This window comes from Oncorhynchus kisutch, linkage group LG26, assembly GCF_002021735.2.
Source record: "Oncorhynchus kisutch isolate 150728-3 linkage group LG26, Okis_V2, whole genome shotgun sequence".
Classification (NCBI taxonomy): domain Eukaryota; kingdom Metazoa; phylum Chordata; class Actinopteri; order Salmoniformes; family Salmonidae; genus Oncorhynchus; species Oncorhynchus kisutch.
In genome coordinates, this window is record NC_034199.2 from 21,154,877 (window position 1) to 21,180,048 (window position 25,172).

Sequence of the window (25,172 nt, forward strand, 5' to 3'; positions counted from 1 at the left end):
TCTACCAACCTACAAACCCTCCCCCTCTCTGCCTCCCTACCTCCCCCCCTGCCTCCCTACCTCCCCCTCTCTGCCTCCCTACCTCCCCCTCTCTACCGCCCTACCTCCCCCTCTCTACCGCCCTACCTCCCCCTCTCTACCGCCCTACCTCCCCCTCTCTACTGCCCTACCTCCCTTCCTCCCCTTCTCTACCTCCCCTTCTCTACCTACCTCCCTACCTACCTCCCCCTCTCTGCCTCCCTACCTCCCCCTCTCTACCGCCCTACCTCCCTTCCTCCCCTTCTCTACCTCCCCTTCTCTACCTACCTACCTCCCTACCTACCTCCCCCTCTCTGCCTCCCTACCTCCCCCTCTGCCTCCCTACCTCCCCCCCTCTACCGCCCTACCTCCCTTCCTCCCCTTCTCTACCTCCCTCCCTTCTCTACCTGTCTCCCTACCTACCTCCCCCTCTCTGCCTCCCCCTCTCTACCGCCCTACCTCCCCCTCTCTACCTCCCTACCTCCCTTCCTCCCCTTCTCTACCTCCCTTTCCCTACCTCCCTTCTCTACCTCCCTTCCTCCCCTTCTCTTTCTCCCTTCTCTACCTCCCTTCTCTACCTCCCTACCTCCCCTTCTCTACCTATCTACCTACCTACCTCTCCTCTCTCTACCTCCCTACCTCCCTTCCTCCCCTTCTCTACCTCCCTACCCCCCTTCTCTACCAACCTACCTACCTCCCTCTCTCTACCGCCCTCCTCACCCCTCTTACCTCCCCTTCTCTACCTCTCCTCTCTACCTCCCCTACCTCCCTACCTCTACCTACCTCCCTCTCTCTGCCTCCCTACCCCCTCTCTCTGCCTCCCTACCTCCCTCTCTCTACCTCTCTCTCTGCCTCCCTACCTCCCTCTCTCTACCTCCCCTTCTCTACCTCCCCTTCTCTACCTCCCCTACCTCTCTACCTACCTACCTTCCCCTCTCTACTGCCCTACCTCCCCCTCTCTACCTCCCTCCTCACCTCTCTACCTCTCCTATAGGACATGTCTGAGGGCAGCGGGACGCAGCTATTGGTCAAGGCTCGCTTCAACTTTGAACAAACCAATGAGGACGAGCTGTCCTTCAACAAGGGGGATGTCATCAATGTGACACGCCAGGAGGAGGGCGGCTGGTGGGAGGGGAACTTCAACAGCAAGACCGGCTGGTTCCCTAGCAACTATGTCCGTGAGATCAAAGGCTGTGGTAGGTATCCCTTATTATTCTTGCTACTGGACATCACATAACCCAGGAATATCAGAAAGGACATGAAGGAAAAGGATAGTGTCTGATGGAGAGAAATAACTCATTTCTCCCTCTCCCTCTGAGACAAACAAGTGTCCCCCAAATCTGGGACCCTCAAGAGCCCCCCAAAAGGCGTTGACACTACGGCCATTAGCAAGACCTACTACAACCTGGTAAGACCTGGTCATCCAACTTACATCTCTCACTGTCTGTCTGTCTCTTTCTCTCCCTTTCTCTGTCTCTTTCTCTCTCTCTCTTTCTGTTTGCGTGTGTCTCTCAATACTGCTGTAACTATCCTCAATAAAAGAAAACCAGCTTTTTAAAGCTTGACATTACTCTTAACGCTGTAGGCCTGCGGTGCCCTGGCCGCTCCAGATAGCTTGACCTAGTTCTGTGTGTGTGTTGTGTTCCTGACATTTGAATGTATCTCAGTGCTCTGGTTTACTGAGAAGAGAGAACAAGTAAATATGTGCTATACTAGAGGGAGAGAGAAAGAAAAAGACAGAGAGAGAGACACACGCCCATTACCGGCTCAGACATTACCATTACCGGCTCAGCCTAGTGGTTAGAGCGTTGGACTAGTAACCGGAAGGTTGCAAGTTCAAACCCCTGAGCTGACAAGGTACAAATCTGTCGTTCTGCCCCTGAACAGGCAGTTAACCCACTGTTCCTAGGCTGTCATTGAAAATAAGAATTGGTTCTTAACTGACTTGCCTAGTTAAATAAAGGTACTTTTATTTTTTTAAAGACAGGGCCTCCTGGACCTCCCCAGGAATCTCTCAAGTAGCCTAAGAGATGTTAGTTGTGTTTGTTGTGCCAGGAGCCGTAGGTCACCCAGCTTTAGTAAACCCGCTGCCATCAGTCACTTCTGCAGGGAGGCTTATTGAACCGATCTCAAAAGGAGGGCTCGATTGTGGAAGATGGGCCAGGTTCCGCACCCCCTTCTTGTGTGGGCCTCACCACCTGCCAGGCCTTCAGCAACGCAGAGTAAAACTCAGAGACCTGCTGTACTCAGCTCTCCTCAGCAGCGCGGGTGCTGGTTCTCTCCAGCCGGCATCAGTATGGTACAGCAGTCTCTGCACCGCCTTTAGTAGGAATGCAGCCACCCTGCTCTCCAGTTCCACCAGGACCTGGCCTCCTTCGTGGACGGAAATGTACGTCATCTGAATTGTTTTCAACACGGCCGTCCTCAGCTAGTGATAGCCCTGTGAGAAAAAAATCCACCAGCTTGCATTGCAAGTCTGCGACCAGACCGGCAGGGGGATTGAGGACAGACAGTTTATGCCACAGGGAGGATGCCGCCAGGTTGTTGATTATCAGCACCCTCCCTCTTTATGACACTTGGGACAGGAGCCACCTCCACCTGGCCAGTCTTGACACCACTGCCTGTGACAGCCCCTCCCAGTTCTTCCTGACCCTCCTCTCCGAGCCCAGGTACACCCCCAAAATGTTAAGCCCTTCACAACCCCACTGCAAACCCCCCTGGGGGGGCTATCTCTCCATACCCCACAGAAGAGTTTTGCTCTTGCCCCAGTTCACCTTAGCTGACGAAGCTCCGTTGTACACCTTCAGAATAGTCTCTAGTGCCTGCATATCCTGCCCATCCCTGATCATCACAGAAACATAATCTGCATACGCCGACACTGCAATGCCTGTCACCACACCCATGCCAGTCCAGCACTCTCCCTGCAGTCTCCTGCGTAGCAGGCCCTAAAAATTCTAAATGGCTAGTGTATATAACTGCCACCCAGACTGGCCTACTGAGCCCCCCTCCCACCTTGACCATACATGATGCCCCAGCATACAACATCTTCACACAAGCCAAAAACCTTTCCCCAAATCCAAACACAGACATCACATTAAACAGAAGCCTTCTCTTGATCTTAGGAGACCAGTTCAAAGTTCACATTAGAACCTCTCGACAAGTCCAACATGTCCCTGATTACGAACAAGTGATTGAGCGTCCCGGTACACAATTTGTCTGGTCCTTGTGTACTATAAAGTCCAGATGGGACTTCAGTCCGTCAGCAAGGACCTTGGCAAATATCTTGTAGTCCGCACAGAGCAATGCCACAGGCCTCCAGTTCTTAAGTTCACACAAGTCCCCTTTTTTGGGCAGGAGAGTCAGAGCTGCCCGACGGCAGCTCATCGGCAACTCTCCTACCACTCACGCAACACGCAAAATAAGTCCAGTCCAATTATTCCCCAGGTGCATGCCCGGGGGACATCTGTTTTACGGCCTCTGCTAGTTCATGGTGCAACAGGGGAATGTCCATTTCATCCCTCTGTGTCAGAGAGAGCTTAGGGAGTTCTGCAAACAAAACCTGAGCACACATAGGATCACACAGTTCTGCCCTATACAACTCTACAGTCTGATCACACATCTCCCCCACCACAGAGGTCACCCGCCCATCCGACAGCCGCAGACAATACATACCCTTGGCTTCACCGCTCTCACTTTCCAAAACAAAGAAGGAGGAGCTGGGGCATCCATCTCCTTGAGCATGGAGAACCCAGCTCTTACAAGTGCTCCCTTTGCTTTAACCTGGAAAAAACTGCCCAGGTCCCTACGTAATTCAGCTGAATTAGCCTGGAGGCCTACATTGCCTTGCCCCACCAGCTCTACCTCCACTTCACTGATACTGCACTCTAGTTCCCCCAATACTCTCCTAGCTTCTAAGGATGAGAGAGCTGTATACTGTTGACAGAAAAGCCAAATTTGGACTTTCCCCACATTCCACCATTGACTCAGAGACCCATACTCCTAAGGCGCTGCCCCCACCTTTCCCCAAAAATCTGGAAACCTGAGCAAAAAGCGGCATTTTGTAAGAGCTTTACATTAAACTTCCAATAGAATGCCTGCCGAGGCCTTGGTGAAATAGACAACCGAGCCATGGTTATGTGGTGATCCGAAAAACCCACCGGGAGAACGGTAGCGCCCAACAGTCTATTGCTCTGATTCTTGGATGTAAAAGAGATCTAGTCTGGCTGCACTCACCCTAGCCCCAAAGACTTTCACCTATGCATACTGTCTTGTGTTGGGATGTCTAGTTTTCCAAACATCCACTCGGTCAAACTGCCTAATTATGTCCCTTAACACCCCTCACTGAGCTTGTATCAGGCTCCTCCCCATTTCAATCTTCGTAAAATATATTGTACAGTTCTAGTCCCCACTGACCACCGGCGTCTCCTCAGGCGCTACCTGTGAGAGTTCCTGTCTGATACACCCAAACAGACGACCCCTCTCTCTCCTTGTGTTAGGCGCCTACACGTTTCTAAGGACAAAACCCCTGTTGTTAATTTCTGCTTTTACTACAAGCAGTCTACTCCTACACACCTCCTTTGAGGAGCACATTTTTACGGCCAGCCCCGGTGCAAAAAGGACTGCCACCCCTGCACTGACATCTGTTCCATGGCTCAACACACAGACAGACCCGGTGCAAAAGGACTACCACCCCTGCACTGACATCTGTTCCATGGCTCAACACACAGACAGACCCGGTGCAACGACTGCCACCCCTGCACTGACATCTGTTCCATGGCTCAACACACAGACAGACCCGGTGCAAAAGGACTGCCACCCCTGCACTAAGATCTGTTCCATGGCTCAACACACAGACAGACCCGGTGCAACGACTGCCACCCCTGCACTGACATCTGTTCCATGGCTCAGCACACAGACAGACCCGGTGCAAAAGGACTGCCACCCCTGCACTAAGATCTGTTCCATGGCTCAGCACACAGACAGACCCGGTGCAACAACTGCCACCCCTGCACTGACATCTGTTCCATGGCTCAGCACACAGACAGACCCGGTGCAAAAGGACTGCCACCCCTGCACTAAGATCTGTTCCATGGCTCAGCACACAGACAGACCCGGTGCAACAACTGCCACCCCTGCAATGACATCTGTTCCATGGCTCAGCACACAGACAGACCCGGTGCAACGACTGCCACCCCTGCACTGACATCTGTTCCATGGCTCAACACACTTTCCCCTTTCCACCGGAGCCCCCAAACGACTTCATTCACCACATCACTATGCGTCTCCTGCAGAAACAACACATGTACCTTTTTAGTTTTTTTACATACACTACCTTTCAAAAGTTTGGGGTCACTTAGAAATGTCCTTGTTTTTGAAAGAAAAGCACATTTTTTGCACATTTAAAATAATATCAAATTGATCCGAAATACAGTGTAGACATTGTTCATGTTGTAAATGACTATTGTTGGAAACGGCTGCTTTTTTTATTGAATATCTACATAGGCGTACAGAGGCCCCATTATCAGCAACCATCACTCCTGTGTTCCGATGACACGATGTGTTAGCTAATCCAAGTTCATCATTTTAAAAGGCTAATTGATCATAAGAAAACCCCTTTGCAATTATGTTAGCAAGGTTGAAAACTGTTGACCCACTTCCTCAACCTAAAACATTTCCTGGGTGAGAGGACATCATGCCTCTCGTTTTTCATAGCTTGTTGTACTGGTTTAACAAACTTTCCCGGATCGCAATAAAAAGCTTCAAGATGAACGTTTTTCCATTTAGACTCATTCAGGAACCTTGACAGTTCCCTCACTGTGTACTTTGACCACTCTGTCTGACTGGCTGTCAGCTCTGGACCCATTGAGGAGGAGACTGAAAATAAAGCCTCCTCATCGTCCTCTTCCACAGACTCACATTCCTCCTCCTCATCTCCCATCCTGACCACCTGCCCTTTCTCTCTAGTTAGGGCCTCCCCCCAGCACGAGGCAAAGGTTCCTTAGTGCCTTTCCCCTCCCACATCCTTTCTTCTCCCCCTTTTCCTCTTCCTCTTGACACCCTCCTCCTCCCCCTAGTCGCTTGCCCTAGACCCAGCCTCATCTACACCACCATACATAACCTTACTAGACCCAGCCTCATCTTCACCACCATACATAACCTGACTAGACCCAGCCTCATCTACACCACCATACATAACCTGACTAGACCCAGCCTCATCTACACCACCATACATAACCTGACTAGGCCCAGCCTCATCTACACCACCATACATAACCTTACTAGACCCAGCCTCATCTACACCACCATACATAACCTGACTAGGCCCAGCCTCATCTACACCACCATACATAACTTGACTAGACCCAGCCTCATCTACACCACCATACATAACCTGACTAGACCCAGCCTCATCTACACCACCATCCATAACCTGACTAGACCCAGCCTCATCTACACCATCATACATAACCTGACTAGGCCCAGCCTCATCTACACCACCATACATAACCTGACTAGACCAAGCCTCATCTACACCACCATACATAACCTGACTAGACCCAGCTTCATCTACACCACCATACATAACCTGACTAGACCCGGCCTCATCTACACCACCATACATAACCTGACTAGACCCAGCCTCATCTACACCACCATACATAACCTGACTAGGCCCAGCCTCATCTACACCACCATACATAACCTGACTAGACCCAGCCTCATCTACACTACCATACATAACCTGACTAGACCCAGCCTCATCTACACCAACATCCAGGGGTCAGAGGGAGTGAAAGTGTTCAGAGTTACAAAGATATGAAATTACAACTTGAACCATAGAGTGATACTCCTCAATAACCAACAAGAATGTTGAAAAACTCTCCCTCACACACTCTCTCACCATCTCTCTCTTTCCCCAGGTGCTGCAGAACATTCTAGAAACAGAGACAGAATATTCCAAGGACCTCCAGAGCCTTCTGACCAACTACCTGCGATCACTCCAGAGCACAGAGAAGTAAGCTCCACTCATTGTACTGTCTGTCGGTCGTACTGTCTGTCTGTGTCTGTCTGTTGGCCGTACTGTCTGTCTGTGTCTGTCTGTCTGTCTGTCGGCCGTACTGTCTGTCTGTCGGCCGTACTGTTTGTATGATGACACACTGTATGGCCACTGATTGGATTGGATCTACTAGACGCATTCCAAAACTCATGCTCTCTCCTCTCTCTTTCTCTGTCCCACCCCCTTTCTTCTCTTCTCCTCTCCCTCCTCCTCCACCTCTCCTTCTCTTTTCTTCCCCTCTCCCTCTCTCCTCCCTCCTCCTCTTCTCCTCCCTCTCTCCAGACTGAGCAGTACAGATGTGTACCTGATCCTGGGGAACCTGGAGGATATCAACACCTTCCAGCAGATGCTCGTCCAATCACTGGAGGAGTGCACCAAGTAAGTCCTGCCCCTCACATACTTTCCACCAATCAGCACACAGGGATCAGAGAAAGTGCTTGTCACTGCTGTTCTAATCCAATTAGATATGTCCTGCTGCTACTTGGGTTATTTCACAACAGTTTTACGTTGAGGTAAATAAAGGGTATAGGAACATCTATGTGTTGGCTTTGGTAATACAGCGATCCTTGATTTCACTCAGCCTGTGTGTTTTTTCCCCCAACATGCGCAGACTTCCAGAGAGCCAGCAGAGGGTAGGGGGCTTCTTCATGAACCTGATGCCCCAGATGAAGGCTCTCTACGTGGGTTACTGCTCCAACCACCCCTCGGCAGTCAACGTGCTCACCCAGCACAGGTAAACATAGACCCAATACAGCCATTAGCCTGATGTTCTAGCATTCTTACTGTACAACAATGATTTATAATTTTACACAGGCAGGTAGTGTAAAGACTATATATTTAGACTTGACAATTTAATACTTCTCTCTCTCTCTTGCTCTCTCACTCTCTCACGCTCTCTCTCTCTCTCTCTCTCTCTCTCTCTTGCTCTCTCACTCTCTCTTGCTCTCGCTCTCTTTCTCTTTCTCTCGCTCTCTCTTTCTCTCTCTCCCTCTCTCTCTCTCTCTCTCTCTCTCTCTTGCTCTTGCTCTCTCTTGCTCTCTTTCTCTTGCTCTCTCTCCAGTGAGGAGCTGGGGGAGTTTATGGAGGGGAAGGGAGCCAGTAGTCCAGGTATCCTGACCCTCACCACAGGTCTCAGTAAACCCTTCATGAGGCTGGACAAATACCCTACACTAACGAAGGAACTGGAGAGACACATGGAGGTAGGGCTGTGTGTGTGTGTGTGCCACGTACAGGTGTGTGTTTGTAAGATGCTGGGTGTGTATGAGTGTGTTTGTGTGTGTGTGTGTGTGTGCCACGTACAGGCATGTGTGTAAGAGTGTCCTCATTCACTGATGATGTATGTGTGCATGTCTTATGTGTAAGAGGATGTTGTCAATCACTGATAGTGGTGTGTGTGTGTGTACCGCTGTATAAATGCTTTCTGCTGTGCTCCCTGTAGGAGAGTCACCCCGACTGGCCAGACATCCAGAAGTGTATGACAACGTTCAAGAGCCTCTCGGTGAGTCACACCCACACACATATCGCCCCATGTTTCCATGGTTACCTCATTAGCAGTGCATGCTGTGCGTCAAGCTGTGACGTGTGTGTGTGTGTGTGTGTGTGTGTGTGTGTGTGTGTGTGTGTGTGTGTGAGTCATGAGTTGACGTGTTATGGTACACTTGAATATATGAGCATGCATCACTTGCGCACACAGGATCATTTAGTAATTATAAGCACTGCATGGCCAAAAGTATGTGGACACCTGCTCGTCGGACATCTCATTCCAAAGTCATGGGCATTAATATGGAGTTGGTCCCCCCTTTGCTGCTCCTGAGTGGCGCAGCGGTCTAAGGCACTGCATCTCAGTGCTGGAGGCCTCACTACAGACCCTGGTTTGATTCCAGGCTGTATCACAATCCGGCCGTGATTGGGAGTCCCATAGGGCGGCGCACAATTAGCACAGCGTCGTCCGGGTTAGGGTTTGGCCGGGGTAGGCCGTCATTGTAAATAAGAATTTGTTCTTAACTGACTTGCCTAGATAAATAAAGGTTAAATAAAGATAAAATAAACTCAGGAAAAAAAGAAACGTCCCTTTTTCAGGACCCTGTCTTTCAAAGATAATGCGTAAAACTACAAATAACTTCACAGATCCTCATTGTAAAGGGTTTAAACACTGTTTCCCATGCTTGTTCAATGAACCATAAACAATTAATGAACATGCACCTGTGGAACGGTCGTTAAGACACTAACAGCTTACAGACGGTAGGCAATTAAGGTCACAGCTATGAAAACTGAAGACACTAAAGAGGCCTTTCTACTGACTCTGAAAAACACCAAAAGAAAGATGCCCAGGGCCCCTGCTCATCTGTGTGAACATGCCCTAGGCATGTTGCAAAGAGGCATGAGGACTGTATATGTGGTCAGGGCAATAAATTGCAATGTCCGTAGTGTGAGACGCCTAAGACAGCGGTAAAGGGAGACAGGACGGGCAGCTGATTGTCCTCGCAGTGGCAGACCACGTGTAACAACACCTGCACAGGATCGGTACATCCGAACATCACACCTGCGGGACAGGTACAGGATTACACCGAGGCCTGTACACTGGAGCGGGATCGATTTGGAGGTGGAGGGTCTGTCATAGTCTGGGGCGGTGTGTCACAGCATCATCGGACTGAGCTTGTTGTCATTGCAGGCAATCTCAACGTTGTGCGTTACAGGGAAGACATCCTCCTCTTCCTGCAGGCTCATCCTGACTTGACCCTGCAGCATGACAATGCCACCAGCCATACTGCTCATTCTGTGCGTTATTTCCTGCAAGGCAGGAATATCTTGGGATCTCAATCCCATTGAGCACGTCTGGGACCTGTTGGATCAGAGGGTGAGGGCTAGGGCCATTACCCCCAGAAATGTCCAGGAACTTGCAGGTGCCTTGGTGGAAGAGTGGGGTAACTTCTCACAGCCAGAACTGGCAAATCTGGTGCAGTCCATGAGGAGGAGATGCAGTACTTAATGCAGCTGGTGGCCACACCACACTGTTACTTTGGATTTTGACCCCCTCTTTATTCAGGGACACATTATTCAATTTCTGTGAGTCACATGTCTGTGGAACTTGTTCAGTTCATGTCTCAGTCACCCAGGCAGTGGCAGTGCTGGCAACACTAGCTGCAGTAACCCATGGGGAGGGGTCACACTCGGACATTCAGAGAGGGGTATATTATTGTGACCCTGGTGCCACAAAATCAAAAGTCTGACTGCATGGAGATGCTTGGGAATATGGTCAATATGGGTGACCGTATTGTGGGTGTTTCAGGGAAAAGGTGTACATTTGACCTCCATCATCTAGGATGTGACAATAATAAATCTCTCAATTTCGCCGAATTTTTTTGGCGTGGTCTTGCAGGCCTTCTCATACAGCTGCAACTGTAAGTGCATTTGTAAATCAAGACCTTTCTTGAGTTGGGCTCTGGGATGGTGCAACTGTTGAGAATGTGAGTTCATGGTTGTGTGGGGGTATGGGTTGAGTGTGTGTGGGTGTATGTGTGTATCCCACAACTGTTGCAAAGGAGTAAAAGATGTGCCAATAGACAATAGGGACAATAGAGGATGATCCACAGCTATATATAATACAAATCGAGGTGAGGGTGGTGGAAAGGCATTTGGCAGTTGATCTACTTCAATTCGGTAAATGGCACTGTGTGCTCTTTTCGAAGGATGGATCCCAGTCTGTTCAGGGCTATGGGATACGGGGTCTCGGGGGTGGTCTGCCGGGCATTGGGATGACAACCCAACTCGGGATAAGGAGGGCTTTTAGTGGGTGGAATAGTGGGGACCAATTGGAGGATTACTTAGTAGCAATGTAAATGTCATGGTACAGCTATATAGACACTAAATCAACATGTTACTTTTTAATGGTATGTTTACAAACATATATTTTGATAAATAGATTTGAAAGTTGTCTCATTATGGTAAGTGGTGAAATAAGTACAGCCAGTTACAATTGTAATGGCCTAGCAGATAATAAGAATAGACGATCAGTATTTACCTGGCTAAAAGAGAAGGAATATAATATCTATTGTTTACAGGAAACCCATTCAACAATTTTAGATGGAGTTTTGTGGAAAAATAACAGGGGGGGGGGCGAAATATATTTCAAAAAGGGGTGATTTTTTTAATTAACAGTAATTTTGATCCAAATGTGCAAATTGTCAAAACAGATTATCAAGGTAGATGGATTATTTTAATTATGTTATTGGACAATAAACAGATATGGCTTATTAACCTATACGGTCCGAATAATGATGATCCAAGCTTCTTGAAAATATATATAAGAATTTATCCCTAGACTCTAGACTCTATTATTATGGTGGGAGATTTTAATACGGTCTTAAATACCTCTATGGACCGGAAAGGAAATCACACTATAAACTATCACCCTCGGGCACTTAAGGAAATCATGACTGTTATGGATATATTGGACTTAGTGGATATATGGAGACTTAAATACCCTGACCTAGTGAGATATACATGGCGGAGGCTTAATCAAGCTAGTCGTCTTGACTACTTTCTTATGTCATTCTCTCTGGCACCAAAAGTTTAAAAAGTATTGATAGGGGACAGAATGCGGTCGGATAATCACATAATTGGCATATATATTACTCTTACAGAATTTCCACGTGGGCGAGGATATTGGAAATTTTATCAAAGCCTACTAGATGATAAATTGTTTAGAACTAGGACAGAAAAATGTATAGCTGACTTTTTCAGACATAACATAGGTACAGCAGATCCCCTTATTGTATGGGACACTTTTAACCAGCGGAACCCCTCGCCAACAGCCAATGAAATTGCAGGGCGCCAAATACAAATCAACAGAAATCTCATAAATCACATTTCTCAAACATACAAGTATTAGGCACCATTTTAAAGATAAAATTCTCGTTAATCCAGCCACAGTGTCTGATTTCAAAAAGGCTTTACGGTGAAAGCTCCACAAACGATTATGTTAGGTCACCACCAAGTCACAGAAAAACCCAGCCATTTTTCCAGCCAAAGAGAGGAGTCACAAAAAGCACAAATAAAGATCAAATTAATCACTAACCTTTGATGATCTTCATCAGATGACACTCATAGGACTTCATGTAACACAATACATGTATGTTTTGTTCGATAAAGTGCATATTTATATCCAAAAATCTCATTTTATATTGGTGTGTTATGTTCAGTAGTTCAAAAACATGCTGTGATTTTGCAGAGAGCCACATCAATTCACAGAAATACTCATTATAAATGTAGATGAAAATTCAAGTGTTATGCATGGAACTTTAGATACACTTCTCCTTAATGCAACCGCTGTGTCAGATTTAAAAAAAAACTTTACGGAAAAAGCATAATCTGAGTACGACGCTCAGAGCCCAAACCAACCAAAAGAAATATCCGCAGTGTTGCGCAGTCAACATTAGTCAGAAATAGCATTATAAATATTCACTTACCTTTGAAGATCTTCATCAGAATGCACTCCCAGGAATCCCAGTTCCACAAAAAAAAATTGGATTTGTTTGATAATGTCCATCATTTATGTCCAAATAGCTTTTTTTGTTAGGGTGTTTGGTAAACAAATCCAAACGCGCGTTCAGGTCCAGCCGAACGTCGGACGAAAAGTTCAAAAAGTAATATTACAGGTCGTAGAAACTTGTCAAACTAAGTATAGAATCAATCTTTAGGATGTTTTTATCATAAATGTTCAATAATGTTCCAAGTTCTTCCACACCGATCTTGACAAACCGTATGGACCTCGCTTTGTGCACGGGGGGCATTGTCATGCTGAAACAGGAACGGGCCTTCTCCAAACTGTTGACACAAAGTTGGAAGCACAGAATCGTCTAGAATGTCATATGCTGTAGCGTTAACATTTCCCTTCATTGGAACTAAGGAGCCTAGCCTGAACCATGAAAAACAACCCCAGAACATTATTCCTCCTCCACCAAACTTTACAGTTGGCACTATGCATTCGGGCAGGTAGGTCTCTCCTGGCATCCGCTAAACACATATTTGTCTGTCAGACTGCCAGATGGTGAAGCGTAATTCATCCCCCCAGAGAATGTGTTTCCATTGCTTCAGAGTCCAATCGTGGCGAGCTTTACACCACTCCAGCCAATGCGTGGCATTACGCAAGGTGATTTTAGGCTTGTGTGCAGCTGCTTGGCCATGGAAATCCATTTAATGAAGCTCCTGATGATCAGTTATTGTGCTGATGTTGCTTCCAGGAGCAGTTTGGAAGTTTGTAGTGAGTGTTGCATAAGAGGACAGACGATTTGTACTCCCTCCCCGCTTCAGCACTTGGTGGTCCCGTTCTGTAAGCTTGTGTGGCCAACAATTTTGCGGCTGAGCCGTTGTTGCTCCTAGATGGTTCTACTTCACAATAACATCACTTACAGTTGACCGGGGCAGCTCTAGCAGATCAGAAATTTGATGAACTTACTTGTAAAGGTGGCATCCTGTTGACTTTGCCACATTGAAAGTCACTGAGCTCTTCAGTAAGGCCATTCTACTGCCAATGTTTGTCTATGGAGATTCCATGGCTGTGTACTCAATTGTATACACTGTGTCTGAAATAGCTGATGCACTAATTTGAAGAGGTATCCCCATACTTTTGTATATAGATGTGTATCTATGGACACACACTTTCACATTGTTTCTGCGGTCATAAATGTCTGTGGTACTGATGCTGTTCCCATGACAACCTGTAATGTGGTGCTGATGGTGTTTCCGCGGTGACAGGCCCAGTGCCAGGAGGTGAGGAAGAGGAAGGAGCTGGAGCTGCAGATAGTGACTGAGTCCATCAGGCTGTGGGAGGGAGACGACATCAGGACACTGGGCTCTGTTCTCTACATGAGTCAGGCTCTGGTTAACAGCCCTGGAGCAGAGGTCAGAGGAAAACCTTAGAACAATAACATTATAATAACTAATGTACATGAGTCAAATACTATTAACTCTCTCTCGCTCTTGTTCTCTCTCTCTCTCTCTCTCTCTCTCTCTCTCTCTCTCTCTCTCTCTCTCTCTCTCTCTCTCTAGGAGAAGTGTGAGCGCTACCTCATGCTTTTCCCTCATGTCCTCCTCATGCTGTCTGCCAGTCCAAGGATGAGTGGCTTCATATTCCAGGTATAACCCCTTAGTCTACTATACCAAGGTCTTATTGATTTGGTGCCAAATGGAAGAAAATGGACTGAAAGAGGGAGGGACTACATGAACTTGTCCAATAAGAAATGTTCATTTCAGTTTCAAAATGTTTTGCTACGGTGTTCCCTAATCAATAGGACCCAGTTGTGATTAACTACCGTGTTTAGTGTGGGTTCAGATGTTGATGATGGTTTCTTGTCTACAGGGGAAGCTACCATTGACTGGTATGACTGTGACCATGCTAGAGGACAGTGAGGCCCACAAAAACTCCTTTGAGCTTTCTGGTAAGACTACTGTGGTGTATTCACAACGTACATTAGTGTGTGTGTATTATCTCCTGTAGACACTCTATTTGAGTGTCTCCAGGTTGTGTGTGTGTGTGTGTGTATAATGTGTGTATTGTGTCCTCCAGGCAGTCTATTTGAGTGTCTCCAGGTTGTGTGTGTATAATGTGAAGTGTGTGTATTGTGTCCTCCAGGCAGTCTATTTGGGTGTCTCCAGGTTGTGTGTGTGTGTGTGTGTGTATAATGTGTGTATTGTGTCCTCCAGGCAGTCTATTTGAGTGTCTCCAGGTTGTGTGTGTATAATGTGAAGTGTGTGTATTGTGTCCTCCAGGCAGTCTATTTGAGTGTCTCCAGGTTGTGTGTGTGTGTGTGTGTGTGTATAATGTGTGTATTGTGTCCTCCAGGCAGTCTATTTGAGTGTCTCCAGGTTGTGTGTGTATAATGTGAAGTGTGTGTATTGTGTCCTCCAGGCAGTCTATTTGGGTGTCTCCAGGTTGTGTGTGTGTGTGTGTGTATAATGTGTGTATTGTGTCCTCCAGGCAGTCTATTTGAGTGTCTCCAGGTTGTGTGTGTATAATGTGAAGTGTGTGTATTGTGTCCTCCAGGCAGACTATTTGAGTGTCTCCAGGTTGTGTGTGTATAATGTGAAGTGTGTGTATTGTGTCCTACAGGCAGTCTATTTGAGCGTCTCCAGGTTGTGTGTAACAATCAGCAAGATCAGCAGGACTGGGTAGACCACCTGACCCGTCAGACCAAACACACCACTGTCCCCAGCCACAAACCCCTCACTGTCCCCTGCCACACGGTCAGTAACACAAATGCAGTGTACATAAGCACGCATGCGTACACACACACACACACACACACGCTCACACATGTACACACATATAGACTAACTAAGCTTTGTGAGAAATACACTGCATATAAATGTAACAATTAAAACAAATCTTTGTCTCTCCCTTCCCCTCTCTCCACCTCACCTCTCGCTTGCTCTTCCCCACTCCTTCCCTCTCTCCCCCCTCTCTCCTTCTTCTCCCTCTCTCCCCCCTCTCTCCTTCTTCTCCCTCTCTGTCCCCCTCTCCCTCCTTCCTTCCCTCCATCAGTTGCCCTCCCATCCTCTGACTCCGTCCCGTCACGCGGAGGGCCGGGCGATGACGGTGGCTCCTGCCTACCACACCCTGCCGCACCCCTCCTCCCACGGGGCTCCACACAGCACCATGATGTGGGGGCCCCTGGAGCCCCCCAACACCCCCAAGCCCTGGAGTCTCAGCTGCCTGCGTCCCTCACCCCCTCTCAGGCCCTCTGCAGCTCTCTCCTACAAGGAGGTGAGGAAGAGTGTGTGCGGATGGGGAGGGAAGATGTGTGTGTGGATATGGAGGGAGGTTGTGTTATGTGTATGGTGAGGTTGGGTGTCATTGCACTGGGGCGGCAGGGTAGCCTAGTGGTTAGAGTGTTGGACTAGTAACCAGAAGGTTGCAAGTTCAAACCCCCAAGCTGACAAGGTACAAATCTGTTGTTATGCCCCTGAACAGGCAGTTAACCCACTGTTCCTAGGCCGTCATTGAAAATAAGAATTTGTTCTTAACTCACTTGCCTAGTTAAATAAAGGAAAAATAAAAAATAAATTGTGTTATTCATTCCTGTCCCTCACTCTCTCTTACTCTTTCTGTCTCTCTCTCTGTGTGTTTCTCAATCTCTCTGTGTCTCTTTCTCTCTCTCCGTGTGTCTCTCTCTCTCTGTCTCCAGGACCTCAGTAAAAGCCCTAAGAGTGTGAAGAAGCTTCTTCCTAAACGTAAACCAGAGCGAAAACAGTCAGACGAGGAGTTTGCCCTGAGGAAGAGTAAGTTTACTCTGTGTGTGTGTGTGTGTGTGTGTGTGTGTGTGATCTAACCCCCTGCTCTCCTCTCGTCCCCAGGTACAGCTGCTCTAGAGGAAGATGCTCAGATCCTAAAGGTGATAGAAGCTTATTGTACCAGCGCCAAGACCAGACAGACCCTCAACTCCAGTAAGAACACAAACACACCTTCACACACTCATCAGGTCATGTTGCCTCTTGTCATTCTTGGATCACAGTAGTCCAATGCTCTCCTTAACCCTGCCGTTAGTACTTCTCTTTCTAACAGTTTCTCTCTCTTTTCTGTCTGTCTCTCTCTCTCTTCACTCCTTCAATCTTCCGTTGATGTTCGTTCCCCGTTTTCTTTATCTTTCACCATTTGTTTGCTGGGGATGTTTGTTCCCCTCACTATCATTCTGTTACATTTTATTATGAATTCTCCTTCGTTCATCCCTCTCCATCCACTCCTCATTGATTATGGTTTACCCTCGTCATCAACATTGCGCCCCCCCCCCCCCCCCTCCACACACCCATCAGCCTGGCAGGGCACTGACCTGATGCACAACCATGTGCTGGGGGACTTGGACCGGTCCTGTGTGGACTCTCCAGGCCACCGTAGCAGCGTGTCACGGCCTGACGTGACTGGCTCAGACCTGTCGGAGGACTCTGACTACGACTCTGTGTGGACGACCCACAGTTACAGGATGGGCTCGGTGTCGCGTAAGAGCTGCATCTCTCACCAGAACTAAACCCCCAAAACTACCGTCGTCGTACCTTACCGCGCGCGCTATACAGCACAGTACAGCTTTTAACCTGTGGTCTACAACAAAACTAAAGGATTTTTAAGGGTTTTATTTATTTATTTAATTTATTTAAATTATTTATTTGTATTGTCTTTTTATTTATATATTTTTTATTTGTTGTTGTTCCTTTTTTGGATTGTCCTCTCTTTGTGTGAAAATCTCCCTGTTGCCTTGATCACTCTCCCCTGTTTTTTTGTGCCTCCTCTCTTTCCGTAGTTATGAGGTAGCTTGTGTCGGGTACTGTCTGTTCATTTTTCCTTGAATGTACCCCCTTCCTATGTTTAGCCCTGACGTGTTGGGAACCCTGTGAAGGGGGGTGTGGGGTTATGACAGAGAGAGTTTGTGGAGGTTGTTCGGGGGGGAGGGGGGGGGGGGACTCTGTGTCTGATATTCAGATGTGATTCAGGAAGGAGTATATTCTATTGACCATATTCTCTATCTTAACTCCTGTTCCCACATATATAACAGTAGCATGCAAATGTCATGGTGACCTTTGACATTTCCATATGACGTCCAATTAATTCATTATATCTTTTTGGTATTACTATGACTGTCTTATGGCTCTTACCACTGTTTCAGTACCCCCTGCTGTATTTTACACACAGGACACAGCATGCCAAGCATATACAGCATCATCAGTAGTATTTCTAGTATATAGGTATTAATAGGATATTGTATAGGATATGAGATGCCTGTTCTACTCTTTCTAAACAGCATGTATGGTTCATTCCCAGGGTGATGATTTCAACTCTTAACCTCAGATTTTTCCCCATTACGAGATGCACTACAATATTCCTTCAACAGCTAAACAAAAAGAAAGATATATTCTCAAAAGCCAGGGGGTTGTCTTTAGCATGCGTTCCGGACCTCACTGAGACCCCAGCGTCAGACTTGAGTGTTTAGAATTTGTATCAACAAAATCTACTGCCTACAAGCCAACATGGAAGTCTGTTTTTAGAAACCCCAATGAATTAGTCAAGGTAACCATTGGTCATACTACTCAAAGGACGACGAAATTAGAGTTCTGTGGATTAAATGAAACAGTCAAGCCTCTGTGTTCTAGGACACAAATCTGTGTTCAAAACTCAACTGTAGCGTTGAGTTTTGTAGGACCAGTAAAACACTGGACCAGTAAAAACTCCAGGCCCTAAGCAGAAGCTCACAGTCTTCAATGCCATTGTCATCAAACCTGGCAGGTCCAGTCTCTGTGTCCCAAGTAGGAAACGTTTGTTTCAAACAACACCAATATCCTTTACCACATATCCTGCCTTGCTCTTCCGTGCGCTAATAGCTATTTTTGTGATTCCTCTCTCCCCGCTGTTATTGTTACAATATATGGAATATACTGGTTTGTGTTATTTATATATTTATAAAAATGATTTGTTTATGGTCCGTAAATTATTTTGTATAACGTATGTGATTTTAAAATTATTTTATTTCACTGTGTATGTAAATGTTTACAACTGATTTGGGTGAACTTAGTCTCCTCTCTCTCTCTCTCTCTCTCTCTGATGAACTGGTATCACTAAAGTTGAATTTACACTGGATATTGAGCGTGATTTGTTGGGATACATTTTTGCACAATCTCTGTGGCAGAGCATTGAAATGTGTTCAATATGAACAGTTCTGTTTCTGTACCCCCCTCCCCCCTTACCGGCCTACTACCCCCAGTGTGTGTGTGTGTATGACATCATACTGTATGGTGTGGCCTAGTTATCATGCTTGCCATAGATATGAAATGTGCCAGTACAGTACAACTCATCCATTGTGTAAATCTACCATTTCCGTGTTCAGATAGTGTCAACGGAAAGAGAAACCTAGTTTTGCGGGAGCAGCCATGTGCGGTACTTATTCATCAAGACAGGTGGACATGAACAAAAAAAGAATGGACACGTGTCTCTTTTGTACATAGTGGATGCAAGTGGAAGAAAATACGAAGCCAAACAGTTGTTATATGAGTATTTGAGCTAAGAATAGGACTGGCCTCATGTTTTGTGTTCTGCTTTGTGACTGCGGTAAAAAAAAAAAAAATGAAAACAGAGAGGCAGAGGGACTGCGATGTCCAACTGTGTCCTCTGTGCTTTCCAATGCTGTATATGACCTGTCCCACACCTGTGATCAAAATGTCTTACCTATTGACCTACCTACAAAACGGCACCTACAGAGTATTTGTTATATATATACAGATTGATGTATATGACAAGAGTTCCCAAACGCTGTATCATTGAGTTTTGAATAAATCTGTCATTTGTTAGCTGTTGGTATTTTGGGTGTTTTGTCAGAAGCACACATTATTTCACTGTGTTGGATGTCACTGTCAACAAGGCTCCAGGCTGAACCATCGTAACAGGAAATGTGAGAACAAAATGGCGTCTTTTCTCTCATGAATATACGCTTGATGTTACCGTGTTGTTTTTGGTCTGCAACAGAGAGCGGTGTGGTGAGGTAAATCCAATGAGGGGTGAACGGATCAGGATGATCTGGATGTAGTGTGCCTCTCTCTTTTCTTCCTTCCGCTCTTCCTCTCCAACTTGGCTCCTCTGCCTCCTCGGTCGTTGTGTCTTGTGGTTCTGTGTATGCCTAACTAACCCACAGCTTCTCCACCGTCTCCTGTGTTTGTGTCCTGTCGTGTCTATCTTGCTTCCGATACCATGTAAGCGATCACAAATCAGCACCAATCAGGAACTCAATCACTTATGTGAGATAAACTGTGGGTAGACGCTGCCCTTGGCTTAAGCACAGACCTAGGATCAGGTTACAGAGCTAGGATTCCACAATTCTAACCTCAGCCATTAGGGGTTGGAAGTCCAAACTTACCTTGGATCAGCGTATCTAGCGTGTTGTGTTGTGTTTGGAACAGGGGCGATGCGGAGGGACACAGGGCTGCAAGTCATCATCCCTGGAGAGGAGAAGATCATTGTGGAGGAGACCACGAGCAACGGACAGACTGTAGTCGGAGAGAAGTAAGACCTCCACCTTCTGTCCTCCTTCTCTTCTCCCTCTTGTTCTTCCTCCTCCTCCTAATCCCTACTTCCTCTCCCACACTTCCTCCCCTCCTCTTAATTTTGGTCAGGGATGAGTATCTTGGTCACCTCTGAGAGTTTCTGTTGTCATGTGCTGGAGGAAATTCCCAAATGAAAGTGGGATGGTGTTTTCATAAGAATGCTTCTGTTTCTGAACGATTAAGTACTAGTTAGTATGTTGACTAGTGCAGTACTGTGTGCATACATAGTGTCTTCAGAAAATATTCAGACCCCTTGACTTTTTCCACATTTTGTTACGTTACAGCCTTATTCTAAATTCAGATTTATTTTTTTTACCCATAACGACAAAGCAAAAACAGGTTTTTAGACATTTTTTGTAATTTATTAAATATAAAAAAACTAAAATCACACTTACATAAGTATTCAGACCCTTTACTCAGTACTTTGTTGAAGCACCGTTAGCAGCAATTACAGCCAAGAGTCTTCTTTGGTATGACCCTACAAGCTTGGCACACCTGTATTTGGGGAGTTTCTCCCATTCTTCTCTGTAGATCCTCTCAAGCTCTGTTAGGTTGGATACGTAGCTTCTCTGCACAGCTATTTTTAGGTCTCTCCAGAGATGTTCAATCAGGTTCAAGTCCGGGCTCTGGCTGGGCCATTCAAGGACATTGAGAGACTTGTCCCGAAGCCACTCCTGCGTTGTCTTGGCTGTGTGCTTATGGTCATTGTCCTGTTGGAAGGTGAACCTTCGCCACAGTCTGAGGTCCTGAGTGCTCTGGAGCAGGTTTTCATCAAGGATTTCTCTGTACTTTGTTCCGTTCATCTTTGCCTTGATCCTGACTAGTCTCCCAGTCCCTGCTGCTGAAAAAACATCCCCACAGCATGATGCTGCCACCACCATGCTTCACCTTAGGGATGGTGCCAGGTTTCCTCCAGACGTGAGGCTTGGCTTTCAGGCCAAAGAGTTAATCTTGGTTACATCAGGCCAGTGAATCTTGTTTCTTGAGTCTTTAGGTGCCTTTTAGTGAGGAGTGGCTTCTGTCTGGCCACTCTACGATAAAGGCCTGATTGGTGGAGAGCTGCAGAGATGGTTGTCCTTCTGGAAGGTTCTCCCATCTCCACAGAGGAACTCTAGAGCTCTGTCAGAGTGACCATCAGGTTCTTGGTCACCTCCCTGACCAAGGCCCTTCTCCCTCGATTGCTCACTTTGGCCGGGCGGCCAGCTCTAGGAAGAGTCTTGGTGGTTCCAAACTTCTTCCATTTAAGAATGATGGAGGCCACGGTGTTCTTGAACCTTCAATGCTGCAGACATTTTGTGGTACCCTTCCCCAGATCTGTGCCTCGACACAATCTTGTCTCGGAGCTCTACAGACAATTCTTTTGACCTCATGGCTTGGTTTTTGCTCTGACATGCACTGTGAACTGTGGGACTTCATATAGACAGGTGTGTGCCTTTCCAAATCATGTCCAGTCAATTGAATTTACCACAGGTGGACTCCAAACATGTTGTAGAAACATCTCAACGATGATCAATGGAAACAGGATGCACCTGAGCTCAGTTTCGAGTCTCATAGCAAAGGGTCTGAATACTTATTGAAATACGGTATTTCTCTTTGAATTTTTACAATTAATTTGACTGTTTTCGCTTTGTCATTATGGGGTATTGTGTGTAGATTGCTATTTTAAAAAAAGGACATATTTGTTACGTTACAGCCTTATTCTAAAATGTAACAAAATGTGGAAAAAGTCAAGGGGTCTAAATACTTTCTGAAGACCCTGTATATAGTCATGTATTTGCCTCTAGGATGGTATTAACCATGTGTGTTGTGTTGAAGGAGCCTTGAGGATGTAGTGTACGCCCTGAGGGACGAGGTACAGGAGCTCAAACAGGTGAATGTCCGCTCTGTGTCACCATCCCACGGGCTTATAACGGGCCTACGACACCTGACATTGCACTGTAAAACTACAACCGAATGCTTGTGGCATATTCAAACTGACCTTTGACCCCTCAACAGGACAATAAGAAGATGAAGAGGTCACTGGAGGAGGAGCAGAGGGCACGGAAAGATCTGGAGAAAGTGGTCAGGAGGGTCTTAAAGACTATGAACGACCCCACCTGGGACGAGACTAACTTATGAGGTGTGTGTGTGTGCATTTGAGATGGTGTGAGAGTGAATTGTGTGTGTGTGTGTGTGTGTGTGGTATGCTAGTGTGTGATGGAGAAACGTGTGTGAGTGTGAATGAGGGTTTGCTTGCAGGAAACGTGGTTGTGTGTGTGTGTGTGTGTGTGTGTAACTAGGACTCTGAGCTTTCCCTGGTCAGGTCACATGGCTAGGAAAAAGTTGTGGCTCCACCAATAACAATGAGGAACGTCTGTGGATCTCTCCCTAAACCAACATGGACCTGGAGTCTTCCCTCTCTCCCTCCCTCCGTCTCTGTTTACAAATGATACTCAGCAAAGCATTACAGCTCTAATGGTACTGTACAAAACAACTCCTCATTCACCTCTTCTCTACTGTTATTTAATTACTATGAAATCTATCCATTTTAATGTCTTATATTTCCATTGTCTTATGGTATTCTGTGTAAGGACTTGTAGCGGCCTGCCTTGTGGTTGGGCCTTGTGTTGTCATTGATCGGTGGGTCAGCGGGGATTTGTAAAGAAATGGACTGGCTGGTGTTGGTACTGACTGGTATTGGTACCTTCAGGCATTGGTACTGAATGGTATTGGTACTGACTGATATTGATATTGGTACTGACTGATATTGATATTGGTATTGGTACTGATATTGATATTGGTATTGGTACTGACTGGTATTGGGATTGGTACTGACTGGTATTGATATTTATATTTGTACTGACTGGTATTGGTATTGGTACTGACTGGTATTGATATTGGTATTGGTACTGACTGGTATTGCTATTGGTATTGGTAATGACTTGTGTTGATATTGGTCTTGGTACTGACTGGTATTACTATTGGTATTGCTAATGACTTGTATTGATATTGATATTGGTACTGACTGTTATTGATATTGGTACTGGCTGGTGTTGATATTGGTATTGGTACCGACTTGTATTGATATTGGTACTGACTGTTATTGATATTGGTATTGGTACTGACTGGTATTGGTATTGATATTGGTACTGACTTGTATTGGTATTGATATTGGTACTGACTTGTATTGGTATTGCTATTTGTATTGGTACTGACTGGTATTGATATTGGTACTGGCAGGTATTGATATTGGTACTGCCTGGTATTGATATTGGTACTGGTACCGACTGGTATTGATATTGGTTGGTATTGATGTTGGTACTTGCTGGTATTGATATTGATATTGGTATTTATACTGTCTGGTATTGATATTGGTACTGACTGGTATTTATACCAGCTGGTATTGATATTGATATTTATACCAGCTGGTATTGATATTGATATTTATACCAGCTGGTATTGATATTGGTATTTATACTGGCTGATATTGATATTTATACCGGCTGGTATTGATATTGGTATTTAAACTGTCTGGTATTGATATTGATATTGATATTTATACCGGCTGGTATTGATATTGGTACTGACTGGTATTGATACCGACTGGTATTGATATTGATATTTATACCAGCTGGTATTGATATTGATATTTATACCAGCTGGTATTGATATTGGTATTTATACTGGCTGATATTGATATTGGTATTTAAACTGTCTGGTATTGATATTGATACCGGCTGGTATTGATATTGGTGTTTATACTATCTGGTATTGATATTGGTACTGACTGGTATTGATATTGGTATTTATACTGGCTGGTATTGATATTGGTACTGACTGGTATTAATATTGGTATTTATACTGTCTGGTATTGATATTGGTACTGTCTGGTATTGATATTGGTACTGACTGGTATTGATATTGGTACTGACTGGTATTGATATTGGTATTAATACTGGCTGGTATTGGTACTGACTGGTATTAATATTGGTATTTATACTGTCTGGTATTGATATTGGTACTGTCTGGTATTGATATTGGTACTGACTGGTATTGATATTGGTACTGACTGGTATTGATATTGGTATTAATACTGGCTGGTATTGGTACTGACTGGTACTGGTACGCTTTGATGTAAATATGAACATTGCTAAGGTATGAAATAAAATGTGTTTTCAGCGACTCCAAACCTCGTCCTTGTACTGCAGAAAGACTGATGATGACGATAATGATGAATTGAAATTACCTAGCGCTTTTCCAGGTGCTCAAAGCACTTTACATTCACACCACATCTACCACCATTTTGCAACACCCACCTAGGTGATGCCACGCTAGCCGCTCTGCGGCAGAAAGCTCACCGTACATCCGCTACTAACCATCTGTGTACTGTATCTCTAACTAGTGTCAGTGTCTCATAGCCTCTCTGTCACCCAGCTTATCAGGAGTCACCAAGCAGGTAATGAACCAGGGTGATGCTTCAGGACCACATGTAGTATGCATGCATCCCAAGTGGCACTCTGGGCTCTAGTCAAAAGTAGTGCACTATAAAAGGAATAGGGTGCCATTAGAGATGTAATCTTCTCTGATAAACACAAACTAACATGTCTGAGTACAGGCTGGGTGCTAGGGGCCTCTAGGAGATCTGATCATGTGGTGTAGGGGGGCTGTAGTCTGCCTGGTTGAAAGGTAAGAATGACATTTGAAAGGGGAGATCAGGACATGACATTCTACAGGTATTTATGAGGCAACGTGATATGAAGGCTTGGGATCATGATAACAACAACCATGATGGTGATCCAAAGGAAGGAAGGGAGGTTGGTTCTCTCTCTCACACACACACGCACACACACACACACACACACACACACACACATACACATACACATACACACATACACATACACACATACACTGGCAACAATTTAAGCAGGGAAGCATGGGGTGATGAAGATATCTTCTCCTTTCTCTCACTCCTTTGGCAAGTAAGTTGTGTGCGTGTGATTATATCCCACCTTATCGATGTGACAAGCCTATCAAA

General features: G+C 45.9%; 1 protein-coding gene across 2 annotated transcripts in view; it reads left to right on the plus strand.

Annotated features, from left to right (window-relative positions):
• Positions 1-24,317, plus strand: part of arhgef7a (Rho guanine nucleotide exchange factor (GEF) 7a) — a 35,485-nt gene extending 11,168 nt beyond the window's left edge. Inside the window, exons 5-22 of one of the 2 annotated variants that reach the window (XM_031805907.1) lie at positions 1,013-1,214; positions 1,338-1,426; positions 6,939-7,033; positions 7,358-7,453; positions 7,686-7,808; positions 8,136-8,274; positions 8,514-8,573; positions 13,832-13,978; positions 14,126-14,212; positions 14,436-14,514; positions 15,186-15,319; positions 15,618-15,839; positions 16,261-16,354; positions 16,430-16,519; positions 16,886-17,068; positions 20,012-20,114; positions 21,971-22,025; positions 22,151-24,317. In XM_031805907.1, coding sequence (XP_031661767.1) covers positions 1,013-1,214; positions 1,338-1,426; positions 6,939-7,033; positions 7,358-7,453; positions 7,686-7,808; positions 8,136-8,274; positions 8,514-8,573; positions 13,832-13,978; positions 14,126-14,212; positions 14,436-14,514; positions 15,186-15,319; positions 15,618-15,839; positions 16,261-16,354; positions 16,430-16,519; positions 16,886-17,068; positions 20,012-20,114; positions 21,971-22,025; positions 22,151-22,273 — 2,121 coding nt within the window. In that variant the 3' untranslated portion in view covers positions 22,274-24,317. The remainder of the gene's footprint in view (positions 1-1,012; positions 1,215-1,337; positions 1,427-6,938; positions 7,034-7,357; positions 7,454-7,685; positions 7,809-8,135; positions 8,275-8,513; positions 8,574-13,831; positions 13,979-14,125; positions 14,213-14,435; positions 14,515-15,185; positions 15,320-15,617; positions 15,840-16,260; positions 16,355-16,429; positions 16,520-16,885; positions 17,069-20,011; positions 20,115-21,970; positions 22,026-22,150) is intronic. The other variant, XM_031805906.1, reaches the window with a different exon arrangement.
• The last annotated feature ends 855 nt before the right edge of the window (positions 24,318-25,172 follow it).